Consider the following 19,076-nt stretch of genomic DNA (forward strand, 5'->3'; position numbering starts at 1 on the left):
TATCCTAGGGGAGGGTGCATCTATCTCAGGGGCCAGGGCTTTCACAGCTGCCCCACCCTATGGGGAGTCTCCCTCATTGATATTCCTGACATTGACGATTTGGACTTGATTTTATTGAGGGTGCCAACCAGTGAATTTCCTTATAACAGAAAATGTCAAATTCATGTGAGAGATGGCTATAATCCAACAGGGCAACCAACATAGGGCTTGGTAAAATGTGGACTAGATCAGGCAGAAGCAATGGGGGGTATCTACCCCTGTGTGCACTTGTGAAGGTTGAGTTACAGGAGATGCTGAATGTAATGGAAACATTGACTTGGAATCTTTAGGCATCTCCTGAAAGGATTAGCCAATGGCATCATAAAAAGAGAAAGAGGTCAACTGAAAAATAGCAGGATGACAGAGGTGCCCATCAGACTCCTTGAAGAACCCAGCAGTCCAGGTGATTGGAATAGGATAGCACATGAGCCTGACCAGAGCCCAGAGAGAGAGAAGGCGGGTTGGGCACAGGATCACCACCAGCATTCAGGTTACCCAAAAGATGGGCCCAAATTGGACTTTTCTGGAAAAGGTTCCACATGTTGCTTCTGGGGTAAAAGTATTCTTCACCTCATCCATTTTGAGATCAGTCCCCCACTAATGCATGCAGGGCCTCAAATATTAATATCTGATTGGACACATATAATGAATTGCAGAGTAGGAGGCAATAAATATTTAGGTCAGAAAATTTGACAGTTATAATTTATATTCACTCTTAGTTCACCCATCCTGTTTAATGTGGGGGTTGGGGTAACACTCACCCCGCTCCTGCTCAGTCTCACAGAGCAGCAAAGGAGCCTACAGTTCCTCCCACCCATATGTCTCCAGCTTGAAACCCATCCTCTCCCAAGTCCTGGCTCAGAAACCAGTTTAAAGAGGTCCTCTGTCCCCCACCTCACACACACCAGTAACAAGGAAGTCCCTCAGGGTTGGGAGGGGTGGGAGAAGCCAGGAGACAGACCAGGCCAGGCCACTTCCCATTATTCAGCAGAAGGGGAATGAGTGGGGGCTAAGCCTCTGGTCTCTGGGGCTCATCTACACCAACTTCTTGGCTTTAAAGAAGCTCTTGAGGTGCTGCATCTGCCAGATGCCAGTGGCCACAAGGATGAAGGTCTGCAGAATGAACCACCACAGCACCCGTTGGTTGGTGCTCTCGCTGGTCTGCCGGAAGCGCTCCTCTCGCCACTGTGGGAGGGGAGAACAGGAAGGTGTGGCTAGAACTGAATTGACCCCCAGGGGAAGAGCTGAAAGAGCCACTCCCTGGGAGGTTACACATCCACTGTCCCAACTGGCCCAGCCCAGCCCCTCACCCTCTGGTACTCCTGCTCCTTCTGGATCTTCTCCACTTGCTCCACCAGCTGCTGTATGCGCAGATGCAGCAGGGTCAGCTTGTCATTAGCTGCAAGTTCCGTATAATCATTGGTGTGTTCACCCAACTGCATGTCCAAGTGAATGGCCTGGGGAGCAGAGGAGCCAAGGGTGGGGGTCAGGGAGCTCAGCTCCACGCACCTGCCAGAAACCCAGCTTCCACACACCAGTCTGGGCCTGACTGAACTGAGCAGTTCAGTGCCTCACACTCATTGATGTGAGGACTAGCTCTGCTCCAGGTGCCAAAACACCAGATCAAGGCCCTGCTTGCATGGAGTTCCATGTCCAAAAGACAGAAGGGACAGAACAAAATGTGCAGAACAAAATGTGTATGACTCAGTGTTTGAGACAAGCAGCTCCTAGGAGTTCCGTGTCAGTGGGAGGTGGTAATGAAGAGCCTGGGAGCGTTCAGCTGCTGGACAGCTCTGAATTTTACATTATGAAGCTTGGTCTTTATTCTAGGGATGGCAGGGAGCCGAGCGATGATTTCAAGTCAGAGTGACTCCTTCCTGGGTCCCCTCTCATTCTTCAGGACCTGTCCTCTGTATGCTTACTTCATGGAAAGCCCAGCCCTCCTCAAGAGGCACCGCCTACTGAACCCTTTTCACCCAAGGGACTGAGATGTTAAGGGTTGGTGACTTTCCCCTCCATACTCACCAGCTTGCCATCATAGAAGAGGGCGAACCGGATGGACTCGAGGTGGAGGCATATCTGGTGCTCTCCGGGAGACTGAGAAGTGAAGGTAAAGCTGCCCCGAGGGCCATACTGACGAGCCAGCAGATTCTAGAGGAAACAGCCTCTGTGAGCACAGAGAAGCTGACCAGAAACCTGCTTCTAGGAGAGGAACTCTGGGGGTATCCCAGGTTCTGATCCCCACAGGCCAGACCAGTAGGGAGGGTGTGAGGAAAATGGCATCAGTTTGGGCTTGAAAATCTCAGATCCCAGCACTGCTAGTACACAATACTCTACAGACTGCAAAGAGCATGGCCTTTCTTGAGCCCTCTTGCCTGTGAGGAGATGAGCCCTCCTCTGAGAAATGGAGGACTAGGGAGGACTAGACAATGACGCTGGAGACGTGGGGGTGGGAGGGCTGCAGGGAGTCAAGGCCTACCTCACCTTGTTCTCGGGGTCCTTCACAAACACGAACAAATTGATCCACTGCGGGGAGGGCTGGTACTTTTCCATAGCAGGGTCGTATAGCTCGGTCTTGTAGTTACCTAATGGGGAGGCAGCCTGAATGCATCCCCATCCACACTCACGACCAAGAGCCCGCCCAGGACCTCCAGGAGTCACGGGGGACGGGGGGAGGAACAGGAAGATCCGGGTGTCTGATTGCGGGGCTTGACCACAACCCTCTGCCTCTCTCCTTCCCTCTCCTGCCCCGCTTTTCTGCTGTCATCCGGGCCTGGATCAGACTTGCCTCCTCGGCGCCCCCCAACTCCGGCACAGGCAACGGAGAGCATGCTTTGCCCACACTGCTGTCCACCCATTTCCCACCCGTGCCTACCCCCGGCAGCAGAGGGGAGGTATGGGCCTGAGCTGATCCCGCGGGGCCTCATCCCCATTCCCTCTCAGGACTCTGGGTGCGGGGAGGGCAAGGCCGGGACTCTGGGTGCGGGGAGGGCATGGCTCGGGCGCACCTATGACCACTGTGCCATCGGGGATCTCCTGGATGAAGCACTTCTCCTCCAGCTCGCTGACCTCGAGGTAGAACGCGTCTCCGCCGCCTGTGAGCGCCAGCAGCTGCCCCAACAGCAGCGGCAGGGCCAGTTCGGCTGCCCTCGCTCGGCCCCATCCCCGCCGGGGGCCGGCCCCGGGCCCAGCGCCTTGCGTCCCGCAGGCCCCCGCCACCTTCCCAGCCGAGCCCGAGGGTGTCTTTGCTGGGCCTGCGAGACTGCAACTCGGGCACGGACTACAAATCCCAGGAGTCCCCGCGCGGACTCGCGTTGCGGAGGGGCCACGCGAGCTCCCACCCCACTAGCGAGGCGCTGTCCAGCGGTTTCCTTGCCCCGCCTCGCTTAATGCGCGCAGAAACCCAAGGAGGCGGTTGCTCTTAGCCCCATCTTGCTGATGTGGTAACAGCCTCAGAGAGAAGAAGGAAGGGACTAGCCCTCTGAAACTTGCAGGAGCGGCTGCCTGAGATGGGTGTTGAGAGTGTGGGCATGTCCAGGCATGACCTGGACCTGAACCTCGAGGAGGTTAGAAGTGATGGTGAGACAGAATGAGAACTGCAGAGAAGCCCTGTGGGGTTCAGAGGCTGACGTAGTAGTTCAGGAAAGGAACGGAGAAATGTCCCTTTTATGGAAGGGGTAAGTTTGACTCAAGCTCTGAAGGATGGTTAAAATCTCCCTGAGCAGTGACGGAGCAAGACCAAATTAGGTAGAGAGACCTAGAATTGCCTAACAGCAGTAGGCCAGTTAAGGGACTAGGGGAAGAAAGTTTATGGGCACATGGAGGGAGGAGGTAAGTTGGGCCGAATCACTGAGGGGGCAGGAGCTGCCAGGCCAACTTGCACAGGTGGGACTCTTCATCCAGTGGGACCAAAAGAAAAGACTGTGAGTGAGCCTGGAGGGTGAAAGAAGTCGGCAGGAATGCAACTGGAAAAGGAAAGGGAATACACAACTGAAAGGTGTGGGAGGGTGGGGCCAACATGACAAGACAGGGACCCAGGAATAGCAAATCTCAGGAATTCCGGAGCTCACGGTGCTCTGAGTAGGGCAGTGTATACTCAAACGTCAATATAAAGCAGTAGCCCTTCCCAGGTGGTGGGATGAAGTCCTCCACCATCTAGAGCCTGATGATAATAGATGCTCATTGGTTTATTCAGTAATATAAAATGATGATGAAAATAATAATACTTTTTATTCTTCTGTGCCAGCCACTGTTCTAAGCACTTTTAAATGTATTAACTAAATTAATATTTTAAAAACTCTATAAGGTAGACTCTAATAGGATTCCAGTTTAACAGTTGGGGAAGCAGTGGCAAAGAGAGGTTGAGTAATAACTTGCCCAAGGTCATCCAGTGATAAGCGGCAGGCATTTGCTCACACAAACTCTGGGCATGACTTTACGATACATGTTGGACATGAATATGAGTAAAACCTGTCTCCTGTCCTCTAAAAGCCCACTGAAAAGCAAAGGAGCAATGTCAATACAGTGTTTTAAGATTAATAATATGTTTTAGCTACCAGAAATTGTCCCCTCACTTTATCAGTGTGGTCCATTGATAATTCTAGGGGAACGTTTTTATTCCTTCACTGGGAATGATCTTTAAACGAAAATGATAGATGCAGGTGTTAACAAAGGCAGACACTTTAGAAAGGTCAATTAAGACAACAGCTGAAAAGCATCTGTTGGATTTGGGAACTAGCTGTTCATCAAGGGCATTCACCAGGAGCTGGGAGCAGGGGTGATGACTCAGGGTTTGGGAGGCAGGATGAGGTGCTGTCCACGGTCCTGAATCGTGATTGCCTGTACCACCGCCTGCAATAAGCGACTGGTTTTGTTGTTGTTTTGCGGTACGCGGGCCTCTCACTGTTTTGGCCTCTCCCGTTGCGGAGCACAGGCTCCGGACGCACAGGCTCAGCAGCCATGGCTCACGGGCCCAGCCGCTCCGCGGCATGTGGGATCTTCCTGGACCGGGGCACGAACCCGCGTCTCCTGCATCGGCAGGCGGACTCTCAACCACTGCGCCACCAGGGAAGCCCTTGTTGTTGTTTTATATATAAATTTTCCAATTCCTCATGAACTAATACTTTTGTAAAAAAGAATAAAATATGAAACTGATTATGGGCTTGAATGTCACATCAATGTTAAATTTCTATAAAAGTTTCTAAGCGCTCAATTTCTGTGCTTATCTCATTGCAGACCTATAACAAACACTCATGGACCAGCACCGGCCCACAGTGAGTAGCACTGTTTCATAGCCAGTGATCAGACTGCCCACAGAAATCCCCTAAAGGGACAAAAGTGGAAAATTATTAGGGCCTGCAGTGACATGCATGTAAGGAGATAGTGCAGCAGTGACTTTACAGCAAGATTTCAAAGCCAAGAACCCAGATGTTGGGAAGGATGAGATGGTTCCCAAGTAGAAAAAGTACTGTGTTGATGATAAAATCTGATTCTGAGTGATGACAGGGCTGAGAATATAAGAGCAGAGAGCCCATCATTCTGGGATTCTCCCACTTGACAGTGATCTCATTCCACACTGTCTGCCAAGACCACTGAACCTGGGTGCCATTTGTGAGATTTAAAGAAGACATTGGGGAACTGCATCTACTTGCCCTATCTGAGGTTCCCCTAAGATCGAAGACTCTGTCAGGCCTCTACTACATGCTGTTCCCTTTCTAAGGGATGTCCTGAGCCCCCATTGCTGCCCTCTTTTCCACTTGCCTAATTCCTATTCACCCTCTCAAGACTCAAGTGCAGCATCCCTCTTTTAGGTGTTTCCTGCCCTGGGCTCCTTGGGACCTTGCGTTAACCATGTTGAATTATAATTGTCCATTCACATGCAAGTCTCTTGGGGCTGATAGCTGGAAGAGATTAAGACAGGTTTCTGCCACATATATTTATCTCTGTGCTCCCCAAAGCCTAGCGAAAATCTAGGAACAGTATGATTGTGCAGTGGATGTTTGGTTAGAGAAAGGGAAGAGAGAGGAAGGAGAAAAAGTAGAGGGGAGTATGGAAGGAAAGGGGGGGACAGAGAGAGGAAAAAGAAAGAGAAGTTGGAAGAAAAAAGAGAGAGAAAGAAGAAAGCAAGGATGAAGGAGTTTGGAGAGAAAGAAGGAAGAAGAGTAATGATGAGTCATAAGCCAAAATCTCCATACCTTGTGCCTGGCCTTTCTTATGATGTCCCCTCCTCATTATTCCCATTAGGCATCTCGAACTAGGGATGGTGGGGGTGGAGATACCTCATGGTTAGAATGTTCTTGAACATAAAATCAGAGCTTCCATGTGCAATTCTGCTCTGGTGCTGGGTGGATTCTGTCGGTGTGCTGGTGACCTCCACATCATCCCCAGGACACGACCATGCCAGTGTTCCTTCCTCTGGTCCACTGGTCTCTGCATTCTTCTTCCTCCCTGCCATGTAGAAAAATATTCCTTGTGACCATCTCCACAAAGGAATTTCCTATGAAAGTTCTTTTCCCTGTGCTTTCTTTCCCAGAACACCTAGGCACTGAAGGGTGTGTATGTGCTGAATCCAGGGATATCAAGAACAGTATCACGCTGGACCTGGAACCAACCACTGTTCCTGCTTCATGCACCACCCCCACCCCCCACCCCCCACACAGGCTCACACTTATCCCTCTGACAGAATTCTTCCACTCCTGGTGAGTTTTCTCAGAGTTTTCTCACTGTCTCTCTTTCCAGTCCATCTCTCTTCAGGGCTTCAGGCAATCCATCCCACAGGTCTGTGCCTGGCTTGGTCCTCCAACCCTCCTTCACTGCAGGGGTTCCCATAAGGAGGGCAAATCAAAGGGAATGGCTGGGCTGTTCCTCAGTCCCTGAGAATCAGGAAGCCATTGATCCCAGGACTCAGAGGACCTCTAGGGGTAATGTGGCCAAATGCAACATACCAGTGCACTTAAGACTCAGCTCTACCCCAGCCAAAATACCGTTATACTTTCCCACAGTAAAATGTTTGCAGCATCCTCAAAGGTCTCCACTGTCTTCCAAACATCTTTTCTGGATGAGTAAAGAAATGCACAGACTTGGTTGAGGCACCAGGACTCCTCTCTGGGCTCAGTTTTCACCAAAGGTGAATCCTCTCCCCTCATGCCTGAGGTTGTATAGATGAACCTGGATAAGGGATGCAGCTTTCTCAGACATCTTCTATTTATCATCACCCTTTCTATCAAGTTCCCGAACTGGTAACCACTTCTGCCCTTGAATGAAGACTTTCTCTCCAGTCTTCCATGCAAATGGGAAACCTCATTCTTTTGGTTCAAAGATCATTCATTGTATAGAATGAGATAGAACCCAGGGAAAAAGGAGGGTAGGGGACATGATGGGGAGACCAAGGTGGAGGGAAGAGAGAAGAGGAAGATGGCAAATCCAGACAGTGACACTTCCTTACTTCCCCTTTCTTCCCCTTTCCTCTCCACTATTTCCTCCCTTCTTTTCCATAGCGCCTCCCTCCTCCCTTTTTTCTCTCTGATTTTAAAAAGTAAGTTTTACTATTATTCAGGCATGGTGAGGCCAACAGATCAGGAGATGATTACTATTGAAAAGATAGTTTGGGGACTTCCCTGGTGGTCCAGTGGTTAATACTCTGCACTTCCACTGCAGGGGGTGCAAGTTTGATCCCTGGTTGGGGAACTAAGATCCCACATGCCGCAGGGCATGGCCGAAAAAGAAAGAAAGAAAAGATAGTTTTTTACTCACAGTTCCCAAGCAGACTGGGTACACCAAGTCATGCAGGGTCACATGGGGAAACACCAGTGTTGGTCAGGAGGCAGAGGAGTGAGGGGAAAGCATGGATAAAAGCCTTTATTATGGTGTTCATGGGAAGGAGTGGGTGATTGGTTAGTTTGAATAATTTCAGCAGGCTCTGTGGTGTTGGGGCTGTCATGGGTTATCTGGTACCCGACCCTGAGGTGATTAGGGCAGGAGGAATATTGGCTTGTTGCGTGAGAGTTCAATAAAGATGGTGGTTGGGGGCAGGGGGGTATGGGCTTTGGATTGGTTGGTTTACATATGAAAGGTACCCTCTCAGGTGAGTCCTTTGCTATCTCTAAGAACTAACCCTGGGAGGGGTAGTGAGGCCCCAGATGCCAGAGCATCAGGAACACAGAATATAAGAAAATATAGTTAATACACTCCTCAACCAGAGTCTGCACCACTGGGTCTCCAAAAGATCATGGCAGCATTCTCATCCCACCTACACTGAGGGTTTTACAAGTCAGGAGTTGGGGAACAGGGTGGAGCAGGTGAGGAGAAAGGTGGGTCACAGCCCTGCCTTCTCTTGGACTGGGGCAGAGCAGATTGGGGCCAAGGTTAAGAGGAAAGTAAGACAATTAGGTTTCTACTGCTGCCACTGCCAGGATACTGCTGCACTCAATCTGGCAAGTCCCAGCCATGTTTCTGGCTTTGAAGAACAGGTTCAAATGACCTAAGGTATGTCCATCCTTCCCCATCCCCATCCCCAAAACTAAGATTCAGGATTCTGTACTGGCTCTGTCATTAGTTGACTGTATGACCTTGTACCTTACTTCCCTTCTCCGGTCCTCATGTTTTCCTGCCCCTACAGCTGCTCCAGATGAGGGCTCAGCCCCCTTGCTCCTGGTCCATGTTGCTGAACTCTCTGCCTCTCAGGGGGTTGTGTCAATCACTCCAGCTTACAGGTGCCAACTGTGTGAATACTTGTTGGTTGAATGGGCACTGCCACCACTGGAGAGGAGGAAGAGAACACCAGGACTGCTCCCTGAGTGTGGGAGAGGTGGCGCTGGTGTTTGCTTCCTAAGATTGGAGTCTCTTCATGAGGGAGCTTCTGACTTAAGGATATGTGGATGGAATCAAAGTGAAGTAAGTTCTTCAGTTACCATCAACACTGTGATGTTATTTGATCTCCAATTTCCCTGTTCCCCTGAATGTATGTCAAGAATAAACTCCAGGGCTTCCCTGGTGGCACGGTGGTTGAGAATCTGCCTGCCATTGCAGGGGACACGGGTTCGAGCCCTGGTCTGGGAAGATCCCACATGCTGTGGAGCAACTAGGCCCGTGAGCCGCAACTACTGATCCTGCGCGTCTGGAGCCTGTGCTCTGCAACAAGAGAGGCCGCGATAGTGAGAGCCCTGCGCACCGCGATGAAGAGTGGCCCCCGCTTGCCGCAACTAGAGAAAGCCCTCGCACAGAAACGAAGACCCAACACAGCCAAAAAAATATACAAAAATAAATTAATTAATTTTAAAAAAAGAATAAACTCCATACCTGTGTCCCAAATTACACACAAACACACACACATTGGGTATATATTCATATTCTCCTACTGCTGCCTTCTTTCCTTTCCCTGTATTATTTAATCCCTCATGAACTTTTCCCCTATTACTGTTCAGACTCCGATCTCTGAGTGTTCTCAAAGCTGTGGCCCTGGATTTAGGAAAACTGTTTGGGACATGGAACCCATCTTCTGCTTTGACTATGTCCAATGCTCAGTGGGGGAGATTTCCAACAAGACTGGTAAAGATCTAGATAGAAATTATTCTCTTTTTCTCCACTGCCACAGAAAGAGAATGGGCCAACAGTTGTCTACTTCTTACCATTCCAGTTCTCAATGTGGAGATTCTGACTTAAAGAACTCAGAGGAAACGAATGGAACAGACAAGACAGTGTGTCAGACAAAAAGCACACAGCCTGGTGTCAGCATAGCTTGGGAAATATGACATGTGTGAGATGTAGAGATATCCCTTTCCTCATCTCACAAGATATAGGAAAGCAAAGAACTTCCTGTAAAAGGGCTTTAGCAAAACCCAAATTTTAAGGCAATGACACCATTTAAAAACATCTAACTGGGCTTCCCTGGTGGCGCAGTGGTTAGAGTCCGCCTGCCGATGCAGGGGACACAGGTTCGTGCCCCGGTCCGGAAGGATCCCACATGCCACGGAGCGGCTAGGCCCGTGAGCCATGGCCGCTGAGCCTGCGCTTCCGGAGCCTGTGCTCCGCAACAGGAGAGGCCACAACAGTGAGAGGCCCGCGTACCGCAAAAAACAAACAAACAAAAAACAAACAAACAAAAGTAAAAATTCAAATAGAAAATGGGCAAAAGACATGAAGAAACATCTAATTAAAGAGGATATAAAGATGCAAATGAATGCATGGAAAGGTTTTCAACATCAGCCATTAGAGAAATGCAAATTAAAACCACAATGAAGATGAGACTCAAACCCAGCTGCACCTCAGATTGGGACTTGAACCCACAATCACTGACTTAGGAGGGGACTCAAACCCACTGTCTTTTAAATGAAACCACACATCTAGTCTCAGGACTTATTGAAGCTCATGTTTTTTGTCTCGGCACAGAAAGAATTCAGCAGGAGGCAAAGAAACAGGCAAAGAGTGAGTTTATTAGCATAGGATGCTTGTGAGAGCTACAAGCTGGCAGGCAAGGGAAGGCAGCCCTGAGAACAAAGAGGGCTACATTGTTATAATGAAAGAAAAAGTGGGGAGGGGAGAAGACCACCTTCTTCCTCATTTTTGGGTAGACGTCAAGGCCTACATTATGAGTTCTTCCTTTAACCCTCTATCGTCTAACTGGGACTGTCATGGTGCTATTTAAATCTTATGTATATTAGCAAAAGGGTGGTGACATACTAAAATATGGTAATTCATCTCAGGTCTCTGCATAACGTTCCGTTTCCCCTAGTTTTTCACCTCTCACCTATATTGCTGTAGTAGCTATGTGCAGAAATGCTACTCTTCAAGGACCATTAACTCCCTGACTTCATGTAACAAGATTCAGACTCCATAACTATTGAACAAGATTCAGACTCCATAACTATTGTCTTGTATTTTAACTATGAGTATTTGTGGCTTGAGTGGGTCTGGGGCTTGAATGCACCTGGTCTTCCTTCAAGGTAGAGTAGATTATTACTGGGTTACTTGATTCTTTTCTTGAGTGCTCATTAGCTTACAACAGTCTCCCAAACACCCTTAAAATTCCTTTTCTGTCTTTAATCCCCCAGTGGAATTTCTAAACTATTTAATTATCCTACTCTATCCTTATCAAAGTATCATTACAAACATATCAGAATGGCTAAAGTAAAAAATAGTGACAACAACAAATGTCGGTGACAATGTGGAAAAACTGGATCACTTATACATTGCTGGTGGGAATGTAAAATAGTAGTCACTCTGGAAAAGATTTTATCAGTTTCTTTAAAAACTTAGCATTCAACTACCATAAGACCCAGCAATTGCTCACCTAGGCATTTGTTCCAGAGAAAAGAAGACTTATGTTCATACAAAAACCTGTACATCAGGTTTCTGTGGTGGTGCAGTGGTTAAGAATCTGCCTGCCAATGCAGGGGACACGGGTTCGAACCCTGGTCTGGGAAGATCCCACATGCCGTGGAGAAACTAAGCCAGTGCGCCACAACTACTGAGCCTGCACTCTGGAGCCCACGAGCCACAACTATTGAGGCCATGTGCTGCAACTACTGAAGCCCTTGTGGCCTAGAGCCTGTGCTCTGCAACAAGAGAAGCCACTGCACTGAGTAGCCCACTCACCGCAACAAACAGTAGCCCCCGCTCGCCCAACTAGAGAAACCCGCCCACAGCAACGAAGTTCCAACACAGCCAAAAATAAAATATAAACAAATAAATAAAGTTAGAAAAAAAAACTGTACATAAATGTTTATTGCGTCTTTATTTGTAATGGAAATAAAAGTAAGCTGGAAACAACCCAAATGTTCATCAGTGGCTAAACTGTGGAGCATCATAGGATGGCTACTACTTAATGGTTACTTTTTCCTTCCCTTTTTTAAAAAAATTTATTATTTTTAATTAAAAGTCAAATTGGGGTATAATTGACATATAACATGACATTATGCTATTTTTAAAATAATGAAATGAGAATACTTTTCATACATTCATGTAATAAATACTTATTGATCATCTATTAGGTACTAGACATGGTTTCATTCCAGGATACACAGCACTAAGAAGACAAACTCTGTTCCATGGACTTATATTTTACCGCTAGAGTGGGGGAAGATAACTGATAAAAGTACATGAATAAAATAAGAAAATATCAGGGGGCAATACTTGCTTTAGTAAAAATAAAACAGAATGTTGTGACTGAGAGTGACTGGCATGGGGGGTCTCTGGGTTGGGAAAGCCTCTCTGAGATGGCATTTAAGCTGAGCTTTGAACATCAGGAAGAATTCATCACGTCAGGATCTGGGAAAAGAACATTCCAGAAGAGAGAGACAACCTACATTGTGTATCAAAGTTAGGAAAAAAAATTGAATTTTATTTTGTTTTTTTTTTATACAGCAGATTCTTATTAGTCATCAATTTTATACACATCAGTGTATACGTGTCAATCCCAATCACCCAATTCATCACACCACCACACCAACGCCCCCGCTACTTTGCCCCCTTGGTGTCCATATGTTTGTTCTCTACATCTGTGTCTCAGTTTCTGCCCTGCAAACTGGTTCATCTGTACCATTTTTCTAGGTTCCACATGTATGCATTAATATATGGTATTTTTTTTCTCTTTCTGACTTACTTCACTCTGTATGACAGTCTCTAGATCCATCCACGTCTCAACAAATGACCCAATTTTGTTCCTTTTTATGGCTGAGTAATATTCTATTTTATATATGTACCACATCTTCTTTATCCATTCGTCTGTCAATGGGCATTTAGGTTGCTTCCATGACCTGGCTATTGTAAATAGTGCTGCAATGAACATTGGGGTGCATGTGTCTTTTTGAATTATGGTTTTCTCTGGGTATATGCCCAGTAGTGGGATTGCTGGATCATATGGTAATTCTATTTTTAGTTTATTAAGGAACCTCCATACTGTTCTCCATAGTGGCTGTATCAATTTACATTCCCACCAACAGTGCAAAAGGGTTCCCTTTTCTCCACACCCTCTCCAGCATTTGTTGTTTGTAGATTTTCTGATGATGCCCATTCTAACTGGTGTGAGGTGATACCTCATTGTAGTTTTGATTTGCATTTCTCTAATAATTAGTGATGTTGAGCAGCTTTTCATGCGCTTTTTGGCCATCTGCATGTCTTCTTTGGAGAAATGTCTATTTAGGTCTTCTGCCCATTTTTTTTTTTAAGCGGTATGCGGGCCTCTCACTGCTGTGGCTTCTCCCGTTGCGGAGCACAGGCTCCGGACGCGCAGGCTCAGCGGCCATGGCTTACGGGTCCAGCCACTCCACGGCATGTGGGATCTTCCCGGATTGGGGCACGAACCCGTGTCCTCTGCATTGGCAGGTGGACTCTCAACCACTGCACCACCAGGGAAACCCTGCTGGAAGATTTTTAATCACAGTTTCAATTTCATTACTTGTGATTTGTCTGTTCATATTTTCTATTTCTTCCTGGTTCAGTCTTGGAAGGTTATACCTTTCTAAGAATTTGTCCATTTCTTCCAGGTTGTCCATTTTATTGGCATAGAGCTGCGTGTAGTAGTCTCTTAGGATGCTTTGTATTTCTGCGGTGTCTGTTGTAACTTCGCCTTTTTCATTTCTAATTTTATTGATTTAAGTCCTCTCCCTCTTTTTCTTGATGAGTCTGGCTAATGATTTATCAATTTAGTTTATCTTCTCAAAGAACCAGCTTTTAGTTTTATTCATCTTTGCTATTTTTTTTGTTTCTATTTCATTTATTTCTGCTCTGATCTTTATGATTTCTTTCCTTCTGCTAACTTTGGGTTTTGTTTGTTCTTCTTCCTCTAGTTCCTTTAGGTGTAAGGTTAGATTGTTTATTTTGAGATTTTTCTTGTTTCTTGAGGTAGGCTTGTATAGCTATAAACTTCCCTCTTAGAACAGCTTTTTGCTGCATCCCATAGGTTTTGGATCGTAGTGCTTTCTTTGTCATTTGTCTCTAGGTATTTTTTTATTTCCTCTTAGATTTCTTCAGTGATCTCTTGGTTATTTACTAACGTATTGTTTAGCCTCCATGTGTTTGTGTATTTTACATTTTTTTCCCTTTAATTCATTTCTAATCTCATAGCATTGTGGTCAGAAAAGATGGTTGATATGATTTCAATTTTCTTAAATTTACTGAGGCTTGATTTGTGACCCAAGATGTGATCTATCCTGGAGAATGTTCCGTGCGCACTTGAGAAGAAAGTGTAATCTGCAGTTTTTGGATGGAATGTCCTATAAATATCAGTTAAATCTATCTGGTCTATTGTGTCATTTAAAGCTTGTGTTTCCTTATTTATTTTCATTTTGAATAATCTATTCATTGGTGTAAGTGAGGTGTTAACCTCTTCCAGTATTATTGTGTTACTGTCGATTTCCTGTTTTATAGCCGTTAGCAGTTGCCTTATGTATTGAGGTGCTCCTATGTTGGGTGCATATATATTTATAATTGTTATATCTTCTTCTTGGATTGATCCCTTGATCATTCTATTGTGTCCTTCCTTGTCTCTTGTACCATACTTTATTTTAACGTCTATTTTATCTGATATGAGTATTGCTACTCCAGATTTCTTTTGATTTCCATTTGCATGGAATATCTTTTTCCATCCCCTCACTTTCAGTCTGCATGTGTCCCTAGGTCTGAAGTGGGTCTCTTGTAGACAGCATATATATAGGTCTTGTTTTGTATCCATTCAGCAAGCCTGTGTCTTTTGGTTGGAGTATTTAATCCATTCACGTTTAAGGTAATTATTGATATGTATGTTCCTATGACAATTTTCTTAATTGTTTAGGGTTTGTTTTTGTAGGTCATTTTCTTCTCTTGTGTTTCCCACTTACAGAAGTTCCTTTAGCATTTGTTGTAGAGCTGGTTTGGTGGTACTGAATTCTCTTAGCTTTTGCTTGTCTGTAAAGCTTTTGATTTCTCCACTGAATCTGAATGAGATCTTTGCCAGGTAGAATAATCTTGGTTGTAGGTTCTTCCCTTTCAGCACTTTAAGTATATCATGCCACTCCCTTCTGGCTTGTAGAGTTTCTGCTGAGAAATAACCTGTTAACCTTATGGGAGTTCCCTTGTATATTATTTGTCATTTTTCCCTTGCTGCTTTCAATAATTTTTCTTTGTCTTTAATTTTTGCCCGTTTGATTACTATGTGTCTCGGCATGTTTCTCCTTGGCTTTATTCTGTATGGGACTCTCTGAGCTTCCTGGACTTGGGTGGCTATTTCCTTTCCCATGTTAGGGAAATTTTCGATTATAATCTCTTCAAATATTTTCTTGGGTCCTTGCTCTCTCTCTTCTCCTTCTGGGACCCCTATAATGTGAATGTTGTTGTGTTTAATGTTGTCCCAGAGGTCTCTTAGGCTGTCTTCATTTCTTTCCATTCTTTTTTCTTTATTCTGTTTCACCGCAGTGAATTCCACCATTCTGTCTTCCAGGCCACTTATCCATTCTTCTGCCTCAGTTATTCTGCTATTGATTCCTTCTAGTGTAATTTTAATTTCTGTTATTGTATTGTTCATCTCTGTTTGTTTGTTCTTTAATTCTTCTCGGTCTTTTTTAATTTTTTTTTTTTTTTTTTTTTTTGCAGTACGCGGGCCTCTCACTGTTGTGCCTTCTCCCTTTGCGGAGCACAGGCTCCAGACACGCAGGTTCCAGACGCGCAGGCTCAACGGCCATAGCTCATGGGCCCAGCTGCTCCGTGGCACGTGGGATCTTCCTGGACCAGGGCACAAACCCGTGTCCCCTGCATCGGCAGGTGGACTCTCAACCACTGCTCTACCAAGGAAACCCTTCTTGGTCTTTTTAAAACATTTCTTCTGTCTACTCGATCTTTGCCTCCATTCTTTTTCCGAGGCCCTGGATCATCTTCACTATTATTATTCTGAATTCTTTTTCTGGAAGGTTGCCTATCTCCACTTCTTTTAGTTGTTTTACTCAGGTTTTATCTTGTTCCTTCATTTGGTACATAGCCTTTTAATCTTGTCTATCTTTCTGTGAATGTGGTTTTTGTTCCACAGGCTGCAGAATTGTAGTTTTTCTTGCTTCTGCTCAGCATTGATTTTTAAAATCCAAGATTTATTTCTTCTGCTAGTGTTGGAGGGTCTCCTGCAGAGGCCAGGGGTGGCTGTGGCTCACTGTGAGGAAAGGGACAGTGGAAGCCCCCCCTTTTTCCCCCAATATAGTATGGTAAAATACACATAACATAAAAGTTAGTCTCACCCATTTCAAGGTGTACAGTTTAGTAGTGTTTAAGTACATTCATATTGTTATGAAACTATAACCACTATCTCCAGAACTCTTTTCATCTTGCAAAACTGAAACCCTATACCCATTAAATAACAGCTTTCCATTCCCTGCCCCCATAACCCTTCAGGGTTTCCATTCTACTTTCTGTCTCTATGAATTTGACTACTCTAGGAATCTTATGTTAATGACATAATACAGTATTTGTCTTTGTGATTGGTTTATTTCACTTAGCATAACATCCTCAAGGTCTGTCCATGTTGTAGCATATGTCAGAATTTCCTTCCTCTTAAAGGCTGATTATTTCATTGTATGTATATACCACATTTTGCTTATCCATCCATCTGTCAATGGATACTTGAATTTCCACATTAAAGCTATTGCTATTATGAATATGAGTGTAAAAAATATCTTTTTAAGACCCTGCTTTCAATTCTTTTGAGTATATACCCAGAAGTGGAATTGCTGGATCATATGGTAGTTCTGGTTTTTAGTTTTTTGAGTAACCACCATACTGTTCTCCACAACAGCTGTACCATTTTACATTCCCATCAGCAGTGCACAAGGGTTCCAATTTCTCTACATCCTTTCAATATTCGTTTTCTGCTTTTTGGTACTAGTCATCCTAATGGATGTGAGGTACTATCTCACTGTAGTTTTGATTTGCATTTCCTTGTTAATTAGTTATGTTGAGAATCTTTTCATATGCTTATTGACTGTTTGTATATCTTTTTGGAGAAATGTCTATTCAAGTCCTTTACTATTTTCAAATTGAGTTGTTTGTTTTTTTGTTGTTGTTAAGTTTTAGGGGTTCTCTATATATTCTAGATATTAATCCCTTGTCTAATATATGATTTGCAAATATTTTCTCCCATTCCGTGGGTTGCCTTTTTACTTTGCTGATCGTTTCTTTTGATGCATAAATAAAAAATTTATTCATAAAGTCCAATTTGTCTATTTTTTCTTTTGTTTCTTGTGCCTTTGGTGTCATATCCAAAACACCATTGCCAAATCTAATGTCATGAAGTTTTTGCCCTATGTTTTCTTCTAAGGGTTTTATAGTTTTAGGCCTTATATTTAGGTCATGAGTCCATTTTGAGCTAATTTTGTATATGGTGGCAACGGTTAAACTTCATTCTTTTGTATGTGGATAACCAATTTTCCCACCATTTTTTGAAGACTGAATGGTCTTGGCACCCTTGTTGAAAATCATTTGACCATATATGTGAGGGTTTATTTCTGCACTCTCTATTTGGTTCCATTGACCTACATGTCTGTACTTTATGCCAGTACCACACTGTTTTGATTACTGTAGCTTTGTAGTTAAGTTTTGAAATCAAGAACTTGATTCTTCTTTTTCAAGATTGTTTTGCCTATTTTGGGTCCCTTGATATTCCATATGAATTTTAGGATGGGTTTCTCTATTTGTGCAAAAATAAATCATTGGGATTTTGATAGGAATTGCATTAAATCTGTAGCTTGCTTTGGGTAGTAACAACATCATAAAAATATTTATTCTTCCAATCCATGAACATAGGATGTCTTTCTATTTATTTATGTCTTCTACAATTTCTTTCAGAAATTTTTTGCAGTTTTCATAGTACAAGTCTTTCACCTCCACGGTTGAGTTTATTCCTAAGGCTTTTTTTAATACTATTGTAAATGGAATTTATTATTAATTAATTAATTTAGTTTTTGCCTGCATTGGGTCTTCATTGCTGTGCATGGACTTTGTCTAGTTGTGGTGAGCGGGGCTACTCTTCGTTGTGGTGTGTGGGCTTCTCATTGTGCAGTCTTCTCTTGTTGCAGAGCACAGGCTCTAGGTGTGAGGGCTTCAATAGTTGCGGCACATGGGCTCAGTAGTTGTGGCACGTGGGCTCAGTAGCTGTGACTTACCGACTCTAGAGCGCAGGCTCAGTAGTTGTGGTGCAGGGGCTTAGTTGCTCTGTGATATGTGGGATCTTCCTGGACCAGGGATTGAACCCGTGTCTCCTGCATTAGCAGGTGGATTCTTAACCACTGCGCCACCAGAGAAGTCCCCTCCCCTTTGCTTTTATCTCTTCTGTCTGCCAGGAAGTTTTCAAATCATTTAGTTCAAATACCAAAATACTCAATAAGCAACTACTTGATTTTTAATGATGACGTCAGAGGAATGGTCATCACTAGGTGCTTTGTTTCTTTTGTATTATACTTGCACTCATCTCTTGGATTGGATGTAGCAATAACATTTTTTCATTGTTGAGAGCTCTTGAATTCAGTCATGATCCCCAAGAACTAAAAAGAATTGGTTCTGAATTCAATTCAGATTAAAATTATTGAAATTTACCCCAAACAATACAAAATTTGGTTTTATTTTTGTCCTTCAGTTACCTAATGTGAAGTTTGGATGAATAAAGCATGCACAACTACAGGCTTTCTACTTAACTTCTGGGTTTGCTATTAAAAATGCTGTTTACCCTCATAGCCTTCTCCTTAGCCCTTCGTATTTCTTTGCCTCTATTCTTCTATACTGCAGATTTTTCTCATCTATTGTACAAAGAAATTGCGACGTATATTTTCATGTAATTTGATTGTGGAATTCTGTCACCTTAAGTAGTGAGTTCTTCCAAAATATACTATGTTTCCAATAAAATAAAACAGTAAAATAAAATAAAGTAAAATGAGTCTCTTGCAGATTGCATATAGTTGGATTGTGGGTTTTACCCAATTTTCCAATCTTTGTCTTTTTTGGGGTTTTTTGGGATATGCGGGCCTCTCACTGTTGTTGCCTCTCCCGTTGCAGAGCACAGGCTCTGGACACACAGGCTCTGGACACGC

General features: G+C 44.5%; 1 protein-coding gene across 1 annotated transcript; it reads right to left on the bottom strand.

The window, feature by feature from the left end:
- Positions 1 to 663: 663 nt before the first annotated feature.
- LOC307184928 (transmembrane emp24 domain-containing protein 9-like) lies at positions 664 to 4,194 on the bottom strand (the record flags this gene model as incomplete). The annotated part of the gene is made up of 6 exons (XM_079918677.1): positions 664 to 1,224; positions 1,350 to 1,496; positions 2,065 to 2,190; positions 2,524 to 2,624; positions 3,048 to 3,287; positions 4,110 to 4,194. The coding sequence occupies 6 exons, from the start codon at positions 4,192 to 4,194 to the stop codon at positions 1,075 to 1,077; spliced, it is 849 nt and encodes a 282-aa protein (XP_079774803.1). The 3' UTR covers positions 664 to 1,074.
- Between the last annotated feature and the right edge of the window lie 14,882 nt (positions 4,195 to 19,076).

Source organism: Stenella coeruleoalba, assembly GCF_951394435.1.
Source record: "Stenella coeruleoalba genome assembly, chromosome: 3".
NCBI classification, from domain to species: Eukaryota; Metazoa; Chordata; class Mammalia; order Artiodactyla; family Delphinidae; genus Stenella; species Stenella coeruleoalba.